This window comes from Chenopodium album, chromosome 23 (genome assembly GCF_948465745.1).
Source record: "Chenopodium album chromosome 23, dcCheAlbu1.1, whole genome shotgun sequence".
NCBI classification, from domain to species: domain Eukaryota; kingdom Viridiplantae; phylum Streptophyta; class Magnoliopsida; order Caryophyllales; family Amaranthaceae; genus Chenopodium; species Chenopodium album.
In genome coordinates, this window is record NC_137856.1 from 5,810,812 (window position 1) to 5,829,209 (window position 18,398).

General features: G+C 33.2%; 1 protein-coding gene across 1 annotated transcript; it reads right to left on the reverse strand.

Annotated features, from left to right (window-relative positions):
- Positions 1 to 1,386: 1,386 nt before the first annotated feature.
- Positions 1,387 to 11,339, reverse strand: LOC145608706 (target of rapamycin complex subunit LST8-1-like). Its single transcript, XM_081664313.1, has 10 exons — positions 10,898 to 11,339; positions 10,590 to 10,691; positions 10,118 to 10,230; positions 9,971 to 10,040; positions 9,320 to 9,397; positions 6,638 to 6,754; positions 6,427 to 6,521; positions 2,788 to 2,870; positions 2,634 to 2,693; positions 1,387 to 1,720 (listed from the first exon to the last, which is right to left on the reverse strand). The coding sequence occupies exons 1-10, from the start codon at positions 11,003 to 11,005 to the stop codon at positions 1,593 to 1,595; spliced, it is 954 nt and encodes a 317-aa protein (XP_081520439.1). The 5' UTR covers positions 11,006 to 11,339; the 3' UTR covers positions 1,387 to 1,592.
- Positions 11,340 to 18,398: the final 7,059 nt, after the last annotated feature.

Genomic DNA, 18,398 nt, shown 5'->3' on the forward strand with positions numbered 1-18,398 from the left:
TGCTACTTGCAAGGAGCAGCTATAAATATATGCGCCAAAGTCTATTTTAGAACCCAACATACTTTATTTACAAAAAGGTCAAGATTTTAGCCCAAGTATAATACAAGAATGGCAACTTCAACTTCTAGCAAGCTCTACGTGATGATTTACTTAGCTATCGTCTTATCGGCTTTGGCAACGAGCATTTCAGAGGCCCGTCACCTTCTCTCGCGGGGACCAAACGTCGTTAAAAAGATTAAGGCCGGTTGGGGCGGCAGCCGTGGGTTAGTTAACGCTGACTTTGCTGTTGTTAATTCCGGTGGTTATTTAGGACCTCAATCGTAAGGCCAGGTGCTATCTGCACTGATATTCACGTCCTCATTTTTTCTTTGTGTGTTTACATTGCTAGTTGTATTGTATTGTGCTAGTTATTGCGGAGTATCAATCTGTGATCATCTTATATATTGTGCATTTGTTAACTGTCATATAATGAATAAACTTACAGTATTGTTAAGGTGTTAATGTTTCTTGGAGACCTGTTACAAAAGAAAAAAGAAAGAGGATAAACGAACATATAGTAATAACTTTAAGACAAAATGCTACTTACTACAAAATAGGATTACAATTCGATGATCTTATTAATGGACAACTATACTGAGTCAGGCTTGTTAATTAGAGAACGAACGACTATCACTGGAGTCCTAAGCAACTAATCGACTGATCCATGGTAAGGAGGTTGTAGGGTGTTAGCCGTATTACCCCCAGTTCACATGAGAGTCATAGCTAAATCTGGGCTCTTGATGTTGGAACGACCTATAATCGAAATCCATCATGTTCTTATGTCACTAATATTCTCGTAAGAAATCTAACTTATAATCCCTAGCTAGCGTGATGCTCATTAAGTCATTAATATGTTATTTGCCAAGAGTATATGTATGTACCAAAGTCTCTTCTTCGAACATAAGAACCCAACACATTTCAGGCACTTGATTATAAATCTAAAAAAACACAGTACACGATACAGAGTTATGTGACAATCTAGTTGGCCATCATCGTCTTAACAATGAGCCTTTTCTGAGGCCAATCGTCACCATCTACAACACGTCACATAGAATTTGTGCTTGGTACCTTGGCCGTCACCCATGACCCCAAATGGGGTGTAGCAGAAGGATAGCCTAATAGGGTTTATGCGTTAAAAATTTTTTTTTTTTAGCTAGTCATGTCGTGTTGTCTTGATTATTGTCAATCATCTATCTCATTACTTGGTGCATCTGTTGATGATTCAATAATTTAGACATTTAGTGCATAAGTTATTAGTACTCCATATAGTGTTTCATGGATACTTTTTGAGTTCAACAAGCTTCTCTAACCCCTTTCTGTGCAGCTAAACCTAGAAAAGCAGGAATACAGAGTGAACGTTTCAAGGCTGAGCATTTTATTTTCAATAGAGAGCTCACCTTTTTTTTGGTATGAAAATCAAACTTCAACTCCCTTTTCCAATGCTACGACAATCTATGAAAAGAAAAAACTATGTACACAAGCAGATTAGTCGAAATACAATCACAAAGATTAGGGACTTATTTGTTACACAATGGGAAGTTAACGTAAAAGGGTCATGAAGAAGAAACTTCAGCTCCATCATTTAGAGCACAGCAAACAACGGCTTTATGATGTCCTTGATATGTTTGGATGACTTCCCCACTTGACATTGACCACAGCTTTGCACTTCCATCCGAGGAAGCTAACAAAATCAACAATGCAGTTTTAGTATCCAGGCACAGATTCATAACTACTGGAAAACATACACACGTTTACGTTTGAAAGAGGGCATGCTCATTTACTCCTACTCTACAATCACAATTCTATTTTAGGTTTCCATGATAATGAGACAGCTTCAATATCTAGAAAAAGTTTGAACATCCCTATATTATAACCATTTCAATTTCAATATTTATGTCTCGAAGAAGGAAATTTCTTATGGCGTGTTTGGCCTGTGAATAAACGGTGGTGATGGCTTAAAATTTATATGTAAACAAGGAAGTTCATACCAGCATTACAGGGCAGTAATGCAGTATTGAAATCATATGTGATAGCCAACCAACACAATGAGACTCATTACAAATTGCAATGAAAATCATCATTATCACAATTTATCATTGCCTACCATACCAACCGGTAATGACACCTTATATCAAAGAATTACAAAAAATGCTACATTTATAATTTTTAAGGGAAAGATATACCCTACTTTGGTATGGTACACATGTAACACCTATAATCGTTAAGGAAAATTTTGGCAATTTTGCTCAATTCTTTAAGAAAAGAAACCCCACCCAAGCATATTAGCCCAATTATGTCCAGCATTAATCAATCCTCATTGACCTCTTTTTTGGCAAAATCATCTCTCTTTAATTGTAATTACAGAAAAAGATTGTAGTAGTTCAAAATCAAAGCATAAAACTTAGGGCATAGTAGCTTAGAAATCCTGGCAATAACTGGGAAATAGTTACGAAAACAATACCCTCATTCACATGAAGGCCATAAGCTAGCCACTCAAAAATGTCTATTGTGAGGCAGGACTTCTCTATGCAGCATGCCCCTCAATAATCCAAATAAAACAAACTATTCATTGTTCTATGGATATGACAACTAACCTGTAATTAGGTAGGCACCATCTACAGAAAAAACACAGTCCCACACCCACCGTTCATGCCCTGGAAAAAATCAAGCACAGCCATTGATGAATAATTAATGGGCAAGACTGAGCACCCTATAAGATCAAATAGGTACATTAAAAGAGATGCTTACCAGATAAAGTTTTCTCCAAGGTGAAACGGTTGTCAACATTCCATATCTTGACCGTATGATCAGATGATGTAGTTGCCAGGTATCTGTAGAACAAATTCACTCAGCATAATAAAAAGAATTTTGCTCGATAGTTGTTCCACTTTTAAACAATTCACATGCTTTACTTTAATTTAATTATTATAAAAACAAAACTTATGCTGTAAAATATTAGTGGATTTTTCTATTCTACTAAAGTGTATTTTTCGATTAGTAACTTTTATACGCTTTATTGAAAGACAATTATAGATATTAATGATCAAACATTGGGATAAAATTAGTGGATTTTGGGCTTATAGCTGACCACAAAGGGAAAAAACAGCTATGGATTAAAACAGATAGGCTAGAGAACATAAACATAAACAAGAAGATAAAGAACACCAGCATGTGCGACATTTCTTCTCCCTCCCCCTTTCAGTTGGGCCACACGCACACCACAACTCCACTTTAGTATGATATTGTCCGCTTTGGGCCTAGCCCGCACGGATTTTTTTGGGGCTCTTTCCCAAAAGGCCTCATACTAATGGACTATGCTTCTACTTATAAGGAAGTTTTCAGTTTCTTATTTCTTCCATGTGGGACTTGGGATGAACAACAACAATCCTCCCCTTGAACCAAGGACCACAAACTCATGGCCTCCCCTCTAACAATAACTCCTTTGATCAGTCAAATCACCCATCAGCATTGCCGTAAACACCACAGGACACGCTGCCTAAACCCAACATCAGGGCTTTCAACGCAAGGGCACCACATCTCGCCGCCTGACCACCCATTAAGAGGACTTTTGATACAAGGCAAATTGATCTTAATCGCGTGGTCACACATGAGGGAGCCTCCCACACATCAAAACTGTAGCCAACTTGCCCAAGATCGCTTCACAACCATACTCGGATACCACTTTGTAAGAAAAGATGCACATACAATACACAATCACAAGCGGAAGCACAACAATATCATTTTCCCTAATTTGTTGTAAAATGGGAAAATACCGAGTAAACATAATATGGACAATAACAATCAATTTTAAATAATCCAAATGCAATAAAATAAAGCACACCAAGATATACGTGGAAACCCAATCCAGGAAAAACCACGAGAACCGAAAACCGGCACCAATCCCTTCCACTAATTTATGGGTACACTAAATTATCCTTCTCTAAACAATGTTATAGTTTCCACAACATCAAACAATATGTTTGGAGCAAACCATTCTCCAGATACATCACTAACAAATGGATAAACTCAACTATGTAGGAATTAGGTATACATAGAAATTACCAACTGTCGGAGAACAAAGCAATAATCCAACCATTGGATAGTTAGCATGGGATGACAAGATTATTGTGTCCAAATTTGACATCAATCGGCTTCCATTTGGGTCTCAATTAGATGGAAAACCGAACATCTTCTATGGAGAACTCTCTTTCTCATTCTCTGATTCATCTGTTTTGTGCATGTGTTTTAGCTTGATGTATACTCTAATTTCTAGCAGCTTCTACTCTATTTCAACCCCTTTGATTTGTTTACTCATATTTCATTATATAGGCCAAAGACAAAAGACCTATATAGATAAAACATGTGTGTTAGCCTAATAAAATGGACTCCATCATCCAAGTAGAAGGGAATAACCCAAACAAATTGTTAAGAGTTGTTCATCTAAAGTCCCACATGGAAGAAATAAGGAAGAGAAAACTTCCAACAAATTGTTCAAGTTGTTCATCCCAAGTCCCACATGGAAGAAAAAAGGAAGAGAGAACTTCCTTATCTTACACCTGAGGTCAAAATAAGTAGAAAAGTGTTACCCTTGATTTTACTGGTTATTTTATACATAACTGTCAATTTGATGGATGTAAAAGGAGTTCTAGCTGAAAAATCATAAAGCCTCCTCCAGTAAAATTATGTCTAGCTTACAAAAGGACTAAAAAGACAATTAGTTCAACTCCCTTTTCGATTACCATATTCTTGGACAGGTACTGTAGTTGTTAGCTTCATGGCCTCCACATCAATTGTATCATCTTTCACAAGTATTAAGTTATTAACAGCTGAATTAGAGCTTTTTAACCTAGGGTTCGGTCCTTCGGTGTTTAATCAACATACTCATCCTCATGAATAATATTCAACATTCACAAACTTTCTGTTGATTTCATTAGCAATGGTTCTGACCCTTGTCCAGGAGACACTTGAATGTAATATTTTATATCATATACTACCTTCATCTACAGATAGGGAAGACAATGCAGCCCAAGTTTGAGCATAACTCAACCAGATATGTAGAACAAATATACGAGCAAGTCCGAAACCCCAAAAAAAAAATTTCCAACTTAAGCCAATACACAGGCCAACCATAATTTGACAACCTTTTAAGGGTATGATCACATAGAAAATAAGAGTGAAATTCTGTATACTATATGTATCATTTTCCATAAGACACCGAAACTTAATATGCCCACCCCCCCCCCCCCCCCCCTCTCTTCCCCAACCTCTTTCTCTCTACTTTGAACACACTCTTGTGGTCTTGTTTCTGGTTCAAGGGGAATATGGAGATCTCAAAATAGAATTCTTAGAAAGAAGTAATCAAGAACATTAAGATAAAAGCTAAAATAAACTCTCGATAATATTCATTATAATTTCTATCTAATCTCCTCCATTTACTGACAATCTGATTCTTTCTTCTCTGTCTCTCCTCTACCAAACTCCCTTGCTTTTCTCCTCAAGCTCTAACATACTCATTATGAAGAAATTTTCCACCAAAGGATTTCCTTTGGTAAGTTCCTTGAACAAGAGTCGCAAACCAGCATAGATGAGACAATGAGTACTCAAACAAATCCCATGAACCAGGTGCACCATGGCGTAACTAGGCCACATTTTTGCCTAATAAGAAACACTTTCTCCTTAACATTGCCATCCCAAAACAATTCTGCTTCCTCTTTTACTCCACTTCCCACACGACTTTCTTGACTACAAGTCAAGTCTTTGTTCTTTTTAACCTCTACATCTCCCTTGCTTCCCAATTTTTTAATTTAAGGATATTGAACACCACAGAAATTTTTTAGGGAAAATTTTGGATTCCTTTGAAAGATAATGCTATACCTAGGACTGTGCACTGGTCCAGACCTGGACCAGACCAGACTGGAATTGGAATGGACCGGAACCGGAACCGGAAATCAGGAATTTCTTGGACTGGCAATGGGGACCTGATTATTCCAGTCCGGTTTTAGACTTGTTTGGTTTTGTGAACTATCAATTAAAATAACAGCTTATCTAGAATCAACCTTGAGGATCTATCTATGAAGAAACCAATTTGGAAAAATCTAACCAAGATAGCTGCATGAGTTCATTCCTACTCCTTTAAATTCTATCCCTAAACTACAGCCATCAAGGATATTCATCTATTCATGTGTATTGTTAAACATCATCAAAAACCTAATGCAAAAAACTTATCATAAAAAGGGTAACCCTACAAGCCAATACATGCCATTTGCCACACACCAATGCTGACACATTGTTTATATGTACATTTGTTAGCGGTATATTAAGCAACAATACTCACGGAACACCTTAAGAATGTGTAAATAAAACATGAACTGCTCAGAGGGCACAAACCTATTAGGTTCACAGTATTCAGGCGAAAGAAGGCACTTAAGGATGTATCCTTTATGCGCTTGAAGCCTGTGTAGTGGCTCAAAATTTGTCATTGTCTGCAATAGAAGAAATTCCAACTTAGAGACCATTAAAGTTACATAGAGATTCTTCCTCAAAAAAATTAAAAAAAAAAAAAAAAAAGTTACATAAAATCATCAAATGATTCAATCACCTGTGTCCCGCTCAACAAACGCCAAACAAAGCAGGTTCCATTATTATTTGCAGCGACTACCAAGGTTCCATCAAACATCACTGTCAGAGACCTTACAGCTGTATCCACCTCTGGTACCTGGGAGTTCCGATTTTTAGTTCAGTTGCATCTTTTAAATTCCTTAATCACCCATTCTGGTATTTAGAAGCAAATGCCAGCTAAGTGCTAACTACAAATTACATCCATAATATGATATGTATGTGTTGGAGCCAGATAAAACCATGCTTTACTAACCCTGAAACTCATACTTGTGGAGACATACACAATAGGATAATGATAGAATGGCGATGGAAGCATCGGCAGATCACATTTTGCACTACCTTCAGATCTCATGAAGAACGATATTGATATAAATTTCAAAAATTAAATAAAGTTCTCTTTCACTTGTTGCAGCAAACAAATCTTTTACTCATTCTTATCCAAATTTAAGTTACTCAAACCAACTTCTTTTCCCTAGCTTCTTAGTAGTCGGAGAAATAGATATAGAGGGTGTTTTGTTCAGCATATGGCATCAGGTATGGGGTTTGGTTATTAAAATTCATAATTCCATAGTGTACTTTTTATTTAAATAAATAATAATAAATAAATAAATAAAAGGAACCCTTAATTTCTCTCTCCCCTCCACTCCCCCCTTCCCACTCTTACTTCTGCTTCCTCCATATATGACATTACCCACCTCCATCCTTAGCTAAATCAGACCTCTACCCTCCTCTTCCTCTTCTGATCTTCATACTCTCCTAAACTCCTCTGAATTCTCCACTCTGGTAATCATATAGTGTGAAAAGATTGACTTTTGGTGGTCGACTTCTCTCACCAAAATTTTCACAGTAAAAAAATACCAACAAAGGTGATTAGTTGAAAGTAGCTAGGACCTTTTCTCCGTCTTTGTATGCAACAATCTAGGACTTATTTTGGACAACTATAGATAGAGAAACCTTGGCGGGGTTTGGCAATTTAATCTACAACAAGCATTTTGTGTGTACCTTTAAGAGACAAAGAAAGCCACTATTAAAAGTGAGAGGATTAAGAAAATTGTAAGTGAGTGTTCTACTGTTCCACAATTGTATTGTTAGAGAAATTGTATTCCATCTATTTTGGGGTGAAGTCTTCTTGTATGAACTACTAGTCCCGTGATGTTTCCCCATTTTGGGTTTTCCACTTTCCCATATATTTCTCGTGGTCTTTTTTTTTTTTTTTGAAAGAACTCGTGGTCTCTTTTTGATTGTTCTTGTTTTGATTCCATCTTATATAACACAAAGAGGGAAGATACAATTATTCAGCTTAGGAGCAAACATCCCAAAATTTATTCCCTCTGATAAAGGATACATAACCTGATAACCCAAAAAAATTTTAAATCTGTAGTTTATCAACTACTACTTTTTGGTTTGCAGTCGGAATGCTTTATAACACGTCCAGGCTGAAAGAAGGTAAAAATTTTGAATTGTTGGAGAAGCTATTCAAGCTTAGACAAAACACTTTGCCGTTGGACCTTTGAATCCATTGGACATGGAAAGCAAAAACCAGAAAGATAAACATATATGCTTGAAATGGCTAGACAAACAAGGAAAAAGTTCAATGATATACTTCGCTTTTGAACTAACAACCTCAATAACAGATGAGCAGATCACAAATGGGGTTTTTTTTTTTTAAAAAAAAAAAGTTGATTCATGGGATTAGGATTAAACCCACCTCCCTCCCTATGGTATGAGAACTTGAGATCTTCAAATCTTGTAGGTTGAGCTTTTCATTTTTTTGCAAAAGATTCCAATTAAGTATGGGTTTGATTCCAAACTCATACCTAATACCAAAAATATGTGAGCCAAATAGCCCCTATAATGTTCATAAATCACCTATCCTATGTCCTTGGATGACTCTTAGAAACTTTTCTTTACATACCACCATTCTCTATCCTTAGATGACTCTTAAACCCCATAAGGTTCAAGTCAACAGCATGCATCAAAATGCCTATAACATTTAAGGTTAGGTAAGATACATCTGCCAAATATGGAATGTCAAAATAAGACCGTAATCGAATAAGTGCCTCACAAACTATTTTTGTTGAGCTATTTTTTCTTGTTTCCTTCCTTCAATAATTTTTTTATCAAACATGACAGAAGGTAATTCAAACATGTTCCTCTCCACTATAGGCAACCACAATATATGGGGTAAGTTAGGGGTTCCAATTCTTTCCCATTATGTTCTTCTTCATTCCTTTGCCTTCCCTTTCGAAAAAATAAATGGCCCTAAAAGCTAAAAATAACTACTGTATAAAAGAGATTGATACACTACGATTTCATCTCATATGTTACCAAAATATTAATTAAAGGCCAGCTGGTTTGGAAACTAAAAAACAAAATGTGCCGAGGTCTAAACGGAAGGTAAACATAATGAGTACAACCATGTAGAATAGAATTGCTCTAGAATTTAAGAAGAAAGATTCACCAAGGACAAATACTCCAGGATTGTAAGGAAAGAAAACAAAAATTTACTAAGTGTTCAACTCAGATAGATAAATCCAAAACATTGGGTATAAACTATAGTAGTATAAAAATTATACCAAGCAAAACCTTCTTTCAATAACCAAGCATTAGTAATTGTTTAAAAATTATATTGGTGTACCAGTTAGCAACACTAAATACCTACCAATTCACAGCTGCATGAATTTGCTGTCAAATCCCAAACCCGGATATTGCCATTCTGGTCTCCTGATATCAGTTCAGTCTGCAAAATCACCGTGAACACAACATTGAATCTGGAACCAACCAGCCAACAATTATGAAGAAGTAACATTTTTTTCAAATATAACTACGTATAAAGATAACTTTTCCACAACAAAAAAATACTACCTCAGTCTCGCAACATAGGGTATTATTTGTGAGACATAAAAAATTCCTTTGTTGCAAATAATAAGAAACGAAGGTAGTACTTCGTATGGGCTAATAAGTAAAATTTGGTGATCCATTAAGATTTAGCCATTTGGCAAATTCTATTTGTAACTTAGCAAGATCCAATTGAGCAGACAAACAACATTTAATACAGAGCCAAAAGAAAATTTAGTTCACCACTTTACAAAAGAACTATTGTTAGTGTAGATCGAACAAGAATATTAAATGCCTTTAGCTCATTTTCCATAGTTAATAAGTTTTAAGCAAAGGTGTTAAGAGAGTCCACCATATGGTGTTATGGACTAAAGTCAATACCAGTCATTCTCCATCGTCCAACATTTACATCAATTACCCAAAACTACAGATAAATCAAGCATAAAAGAGTTGAGAATAATAGCCTAAAATTAACCTGGTTTGGGTGCAGGACAACAGTGTTCACAGCAGCGCGACTTTCATATTCCCTTTGACAGCCTGGAGCTCTGAAATCGAAACTCAATGTCTTTACTTTATCAACTTCATTCTAACTAATCACAAAAATAAGTAATCATGTTGTTACCTGAGGTCCCATATCTTCACTGTACCATCCTCGGAACCAGAATACATCCAATTTCCATTAGATGGAAACCCAACTGCCATAACATTATTCGTATGAGAATCATAACTCATCACCTGCCATTTTGATGACAAAGATATAATCCTACACCATCAATTCGAAGCAACTAACACAACCTCCCCCCACCCCACCGCTCCCACCCCCCCGTGTGCACATACACACACACACTCTATGTTACCTGGACTCTTCATTTTACTTCAAGTAGCCGTGTTAGAACCTCAACACTCCTACACAGGTACAAAACCTCTAACAATTCATTTTGCACCAAATTAATGGAATGTTTTCATAAAAAGCCGAGCCTAAAACTTGGACACATACCCTTGTCCGATATGAGTTCTAAAGTCCAGGTAACATAGAACACCCACACATAAACACAATCACAATGCCAATAAACCTTCTGATCAAAGTATATTACCGGTTGAGGGTTGCTCGAATTAATATCGAACAATCGAATGTGAGGATTCCCAGCTGCAGCCAAATATCTCTTATCTGGGGTTATTTCAAGCCTATTAACTTGCTGTCAAACAAACAAAAGATCACATCTTTACACCAAAATTCATCCCATCATATGTTCAATTAACACATATTCACCAAAACACAAATTATATATACCATTTCACAAATATTAAAAATAATACAATGTAAATCACCGATTAATTTCAGAAATTTCTCAACTACATTAGATTAAAAACAAATTATTAAAAAAAAAAATTATAAACTTACAGAATCTGGGTATTGAATATTACGATAGCATCTACCAGTTTGAGCCTCCCAAAATCGAATGGTGTGGTCATAGCTAGCAGTTGCAAGAATCACTGAGGGTTGACTCATCTTTAATTTACCCTCTTTCTTCTTGGATTTTTTTTTTTTTTTCTTTTTGATTTAAGTTGATGAAAATTGAAGATACTCAATTAAATTTAGGAATACAGACATTTCAATTTTCTCCTTTTTAATATGAAATTAGAATCAAATTTGGATCATAGAAGATTTGAGAGAGAAGGAACAGAAAAGCGCAGGAATTAGGGTTTTAGGGGTTTAACGATTTTCAATGGAAATGAGATTCTGAATTTCTTCGCTAAACAAGATTAAGATTGAGCAACATTTGACATGAGAAAAGACTTCAACAAGAATACAAGATTAAAGGGGTTTGATATTATATTAATTAAGCAATCTTGGCAATGCTCGAACCCAAGTTTAATACTCCTACTCATCTATAATAATCTAATCTAATATATACTTCCTCCGTTTCTTTTTAGTTGACACATTTCTTTAGTCACGTAATGCACAAATCAAAACGTTAATAATCTTAATATCTTTAGTTACCGATAAGTAAAAATTATAAAAAAGTTAATATTTTGAAAACATATATCGTGACGAATCTAACAAGACCCCATGACTATTTTCATTACATATAAATCACAAAAGATGGTCAAAGTGGAGTGTGTGAATAGTGCTAAAGTCAAAATATGTCAACTAATAAAAAACAGAGGTAGTATATAAATTAAGTAGGCATTTTTGGAGAGCATTTGGAGCGCACATAAGAAAAGATATTATTTTGACCAATGAAAAATTAGATTAATAATTTATTTTAGAATTAAAAAATTCACTCGCCACCTACGAAAAAGTGGCGAATAAGATTTAAGAATTTTGTCACATATGTAAAAACAACGAATAGTAAATAATTAAAATTTAAACTTTTTAAAAAACTAATGATTATCTTTTTATATATATGGATGCAAATCTTTGATCGCAACTATCTTTAATCTCTCACTAGCAAATATTATAAAGATTACATAATTATTATGTACTTATCGAGACGAATAAAACTAAATCTCTGACTATGTTAGAGAGAAATTTAGAAGATTCTCCCTAATTTTTTTAGTAATTAAAAGATTTTAAATGAGACTAACATTTGAAACAAAACGAGTATACAAAAAAGGCATAAGCAAAGGATTTATTTTAACCAGTAAAAAAAGATATGTTATTTATTTTTGAATAAAAAATTTAAATTGTCACCTAAGCAAAATTAATGAATGAGGATTGGGATTTTCAATTCAAGCGCCATGTAAAATAAATAAAATAACGACATATAATGTTAAATTAAAAAAATTATCTTATGATATTAGGAATTTTATTCAAATCTTATACTGTATTTAATAAAATAATTTACTAGAACCGTGCATCACACCAGCTTATATCTAGTAATATTATTAAAACTAATGGGGACAACATGCTAACGACATGTGTCACCCATATGCCACATATGCATGTAATCCTACATGTCATCCCTCTTCTCTCACCATATTGATGAATTGTATTAATGTCTAATCTCTTTAACAAAAACTATTCATTGGTCTAACTTTAATGCTATAGTATTTAATTTAATTGAAAAACTTTTCATATTGACCTCTTATTATATTTTCATTTAGTTATAAATATTGTTCGACATCAACCCTTCTTAATTAATTTGATCAAACTAACTTATGAATTTATGATGATCTGGGGCATCACCCGGGTCAATAACTAGTTTCTTTGTTAAATACTCTTAGGACCTAACCTGATTTACTGAATTGAACTGATTGGAGCTGAACTCAACTGAACTAATTGAGCTGAAATGAACTGGTTATGAGAGAAGCAAATTAGAAACTGAATTGAACTGATTGGAGCTGAACTGAACTTAACTGAAATTAAGCTGAAATTGTATATTGTTGATTTGTTGGTTATGTTATACGAAAACTCCCTCTTTCCGGGATTAGTAATTGCCACATTTGACTTTTTTCATTATTCCTGTATTAACTCTAATCATAGTTTTTTTAAGTATTGATATAATTATTATCATCAAATGTACAACTCGTCTTGTGTGTGGCTGGCTAAGAGTGAGCGAAAAATCCGGGTACTTAGAACCGCAACCGCAACCGCTACCTAGTGGTTTTCCAAGTCCTAAATTTTAGGACCCGGTTGAACCCATTCCAATTTCGGTTCTAAATTTTAGGACCCAATCCCAACCAATTCCGACTTCGGTTCCTAAAATTTTGACCAAGTACCTAGTTTGCTCACCTCTATGGCTGGTCATACCGTGTGGCCGCATATAAAAGAAGTAACCCCTATAACAATAACCAAGTAACCCAAATAATACTGACCGAGTAACCCTATAATTTTGATGACCAAGTAACACCTTTAACATCGACCTAATAACCCCTGTTACACTAACAAAATAACCCCTATGATGGCTAGCCACATATAAAAATTTTTGTTAAATCAATCAATAACTTAATACTAAATCAGACACCGGGAGTGACATGTGTCATATCTTGGTGCTGTTTTTTCCTCCATTTTTTTTTGTTAACATTTGATTCTATAATAATAATCATTCCGAATATTTTATGTTATTTTAATGACAATTTTTATTTTTTTTTGTTAATATTTGATTTTGATTCTATAATAATACCATTCCAAATCTTTTATATTGTCTTAATGACAACTTTCAAAAAAAAAAAAAAAAATATTGTCTTAATGACAAATATATTCCTTTATTTTACTTGGTGTTCATACTTTTTCTATATACAATTAATTTTAATTGTCTTTCAAATAGAGTATTATTAAATTTTGCAAAAAAGTAATAATAAATTGCTTCATATAAGATGTTAAAGAAATTACTTTAAAAAAATACTTAATTTTTTTTTCCAATTCCTCTAGCTAATATTTTATTTCAATTTTAATATGACTATAAATTCAAATTAATTATAATTTTATTTCTGAGATTTTACTACTACGTATATATTATTACAAATTAAGGACTTATAGAGTATATTATAACTATAAAACAAATGTTGTGTTTGACAATTATATCATATGTCTAATTCCAGGAAAGGGTAAAATATCAATTAATTTTAGTCTAATTATTCTAGGAAAAGGTAAAATATCATATGCTGTTTGATTAATTTTTGATATTTATTAAAAATTTATTTATAAATAAGTTTTACTAATATGGCCACTAGCTAGACTAAATCAAACCAAGACCCGCGTGAAAAAAATCTAGGGTTTAGGCAGCCCAAAAAATCCACTTTTGTTTAATTTTATTTGTTGGCTATTCTTACAAAAATTAGACTTACAGTGCATGGCACGGGCCTTAAGCTAGTATATTATTGATACAGAGTACTCTCTTTGTTCCTACTCCCTTCGTCCCTTAATATAGTTCCCGTTTGACTTATTTAGGTCAAACTTTGAAAATTTTGACCATAAATCATCATTTATTTATAAGAGATTATATGCTCATGTGGAATATTGTTGGATTCTTCCCTTTGTATATCTTATTAATATCAAGTTTTTATAATTTACGCATATGAAAATAGAGATAGAGACATTTTAATACACGTCTTGGAGATAATGAAAAGTCAAACGGGTATATTTAAGGTTATAAAAACTTTGATCATAAATTCTCATTAATTTTTTAATAATTTTTAATAGGATCTTGCTAACGAAGGGCGTTAGATAAGCATTCAAAATACTTCCTATTAATTTGGGAATGCAAATCTTAGTAAAACGGTTTCTTAACCATGGTTTCTTTTTTTGGTGCTTGTGAGGTGTGATTTGTTAATCCCATTTTCTTGACATTTTACTTAGTGAGCTTGAGTTCTACTTACGCTTACTATTTAATTATTTAGTCTTTTTTTTATGGCATTTTAAAATAGAAATTTTAATGAATGATTAAATTAAAAAAAGAAAAAAAAAAAGTGGATTTTTCATAAAATATAATTTATCCTTTATTTTAACTTATTTAGATTTTTGCATGTAAGGAGGCGACTTTTATGAGGTAAATCTTTTAAAGAGTACATGACGATGGCCTTTAAACATTATGAATTACATCTAAAGAATAAGAAGGGAAAAAAAAACTCTTTATTTTTCTGTTAAAAGAACCTTTAAATCAATTTAGGGTTTCACTAGATGAAACCCGTGCGATGCACCGTTTGTTAGTATTTTTTTTAAAAATATTTTTCATATTTATGTGATTAAAATTGTTATTATCTTAGTTTTAAAATATTAGATAAAACTCCTAATCTCAAAAGATAATATTTTGTATTGGGTAACTTGATAACTTTCTTTAGCTCTTAGGATTGAGGGACCTGCACTACTCTCCTGCGTTATACATGCTTTAGGCCCAAAGCCCAATAATGTGGGGTTTAAATGCCCCTTCCTTTCATCTTTGACTCAAGGGTCTCAAGCCACTTACAATGTTACAAACAAAAGGGTTGCAAATGTGCAATGGTATCATTAGAGGATTATTAATTAATAAAGGTTCTTAAGTTTTTCATGACTTAAACTCAAATCATATGATCTAAGCATAACCTTATTCAGTAATATTTAACTCTATAAAGTAAATGTTGAATTCCCCTTTCAAATAATAAAATATAAAATAAAATAAAATGTGTTGGTATACCTTAAAACATTGCTTCATAGTGTAGTTGGTTGATTTCTCCAACTGCAAGTTTGCAACCTACTTGCTCTCTCTTTCTTTTTCCTTGTCAATAGCTCTTCCCATACATTTGCACTTGTTTTTATATAAGTGAAATTGAATGTTTAGGATAATCTATTAGGGACATACTTCCTCCGTTCTTTTTTACTTGACCTGCTTTGACTTTTACATTATTTACCACCCCTCCTTTGACCGTTTTTTATGAATGATATGTAAGAAAAAAATACATTCATGTTGGATCTTTTTGAATTCGTCTCAATAAGTACCATTATATACAGCTTTTATAATTTTTACTTTTGAATGAAAAATTAAAGTTATTGATTGCTAAAGTTTTGCATTGGCAAACGTGGTAAAAGAAACAGGTCAAGTGAAAAAGAACGGAGAAAGTATGATGTAACTAGTTTTGGACTCGGACAATACCAAGGTCTACAAGTTACTGCATAATTATATATAGTATTATATATGAATGTCATGATCTAACTGCACTTATTTAGACATTTATATTAGAGAATTACATAAATGCTTTGAGTAAACTTGAGATTGCAAGTTTAAATCTCGTTCAATTCATGAATTTACGTACTCAAACATATTGTATGTATTTAGCTTTAATGAAATGAAAATTGAATGAGAAGAGTATCAAATTATGGCACTTGAATTTGCTTAAGTCCGTCAAACTGTGTTCTATATTTTGATTAATTATTTGGTCCTATAAATAATTTGTACAATGAAGAGAATTGTAACAGATGGAAGGAAAAGTTTTCTTCGTCATTGCTAGTTCCATATGTTCTAATTAAGAGTATATACTATATAAAAAGTTTTATCTAAATGTGATACAAGAATATACATCAATACACGAGGTAGAAGCATATATATTTATTTACTACTTGTTTTTTATATGAAAAATGATCCGATCTACTGAATTGATCTTGATGCTAAAATTAATCTGAATCAAAACGACACGCTATATAATAATTATGACATTTATTATTTATATATTCTCGATAAAATTCCTATGACGAAGGAAGCGCTATACATTAGGAGGACCCCTCTTGGTGTTATGTTACTTATGTATGATAATGATGCAACATACATATAACTATCATAGAAATGGGAATACATGTCATATTTAAGAGAGCATTATTGTATTGTTTGATCACCATCTATCGCTTTAAAGCTCGATCGGTTAAGCTACTAATAGTACTATATATTCGTTGCTCATTAAGTGTTTAACCATGATTGCCTAGTTGTACCATTCACTGACACTCTCATCATCTTTTCTTACCGAAATCATTTGTATCCAACAATTTTATGCTGTAATGTCTACTTTTTTAGTAGCATTACATATCATTATCCATCCAAAAGTTTCATTTTTTAAGTAGCTTATGTCTTGTATAAATCTGTTACACAAAAAAAAAAATATCAATTATTATTATTATTATTATTATTATTGGCCTATTGGGTAGCTTAATTAGATGCATATATGCGCCGAGTTAAGAAATAAAAATAAATACACATATAATGATTATTTATACAGATGTTGGTCCAAATGTATATATAGTCCAATAACCAATCTAATTGCATGCATGAATGTACACTTTACAGTATAAGATATTACAATAATCAATTGACTTCAAGAAAAGGAATTTCTTTTACAAAGTAGAAGAGTTTAAAGTATGAAACTTGATTGCTTAATGCCTTAAGTAGCTAATAGATAGAATATCTTTAACTAATTTACATCTTGTATGTCTAACTACTGAGTATTATACAACTTTTGGTTGAGTATTACTGAAGAATTAGTTGAGTAACACATGCTCTTATGTTAGTACATGGCAATAGATGGTATAAGAGGACGAACCTTAAATTGATTAACTAGGAGATTAATAATTAGTTTAATATTTCGGTGTACTTGGTCTCTTTCACGTAGAATTAGGGTGACACAAAATGTTTCTCTTGTCTTTCAACACAAGGTACTATGCATAAATCAGGGGTAGTAAACAAACGAAAGATAAAAGGAGGATGCATCTATCATCTATATATACCTCAAATGAAATGTGCATTTGCTTGACAATTAGTAATATCATAAGAACTTAGCACAAATGTCGCCTTTATTAAAAAGGGGATAAATGTCTTATAACTTGAAGGTATAACCGTATAAGAAGTCAATATTGCATGCATTTAGAAGTACTCATATGTATTGAAAAGTGATCCAATCTACCGTGTGCTTGTTTCGGTGTATGCATCATGTGTGATTAACTTACACAATACGTGCTCTTTCACAAGTTAGACACGACAATAAACATACTACCTCTCCACTTGTGCATGTGCATGTTATGTACAAGTTAGATTGAAAGCACCATTCTCAATACTCTCAGGTGCACCCGACCCTAATAATATTTAATCTAATTCAACATCGGGCAAGGTTGTTGGGTCAACTGACTTGGCATCCAACATGGAGGTAGGTCACTATCAATGATTATACATACACTTCCACAAAGATGTGCTTATGCTACATACGTGCTTAATAATACACTTTTGTAATGATCAATCTACAAAATTTAGCTCTCCTTTGTTCCATAATTATAATAGATCTCAAATAACTCCGGCATATTGAATGTGGGGTTGTCTTATCTATCTCCTTTATTTCAATCATCTTCTTTACCAAAGTTGATAGATTAAAGCCATCTATTAGGCTCCTCCATCCTTGCTAAACAACACCCAAAAGCAACAACAATACTTATTCAAAAGCTCATA

Bases quoted from the DNA above. Each gene is read 5' to 3' on its own strand.
- LOC145608706 (XM_081664313.1), bottom strand. From the start codon at position 11,005: ATGAGTCAACCCTCAGTGATTCTTGCAACTGCTAGCTATGACCACACC. The intron at 10,231-10,589 runs GTAATATACTTT...TCAAAATGGCAG, and splicing joins ATTCGAGCAACCCTCAACCG to GTGATGAGTTATGATTCTCA. The intron at 2,694-2,787 runs GTAAGCATCTCT...GATTTTTTCCAG, and splicing joins CTTGGAGAAAACTTTATCTG to GGCATGAACGGTGGGTGTGG.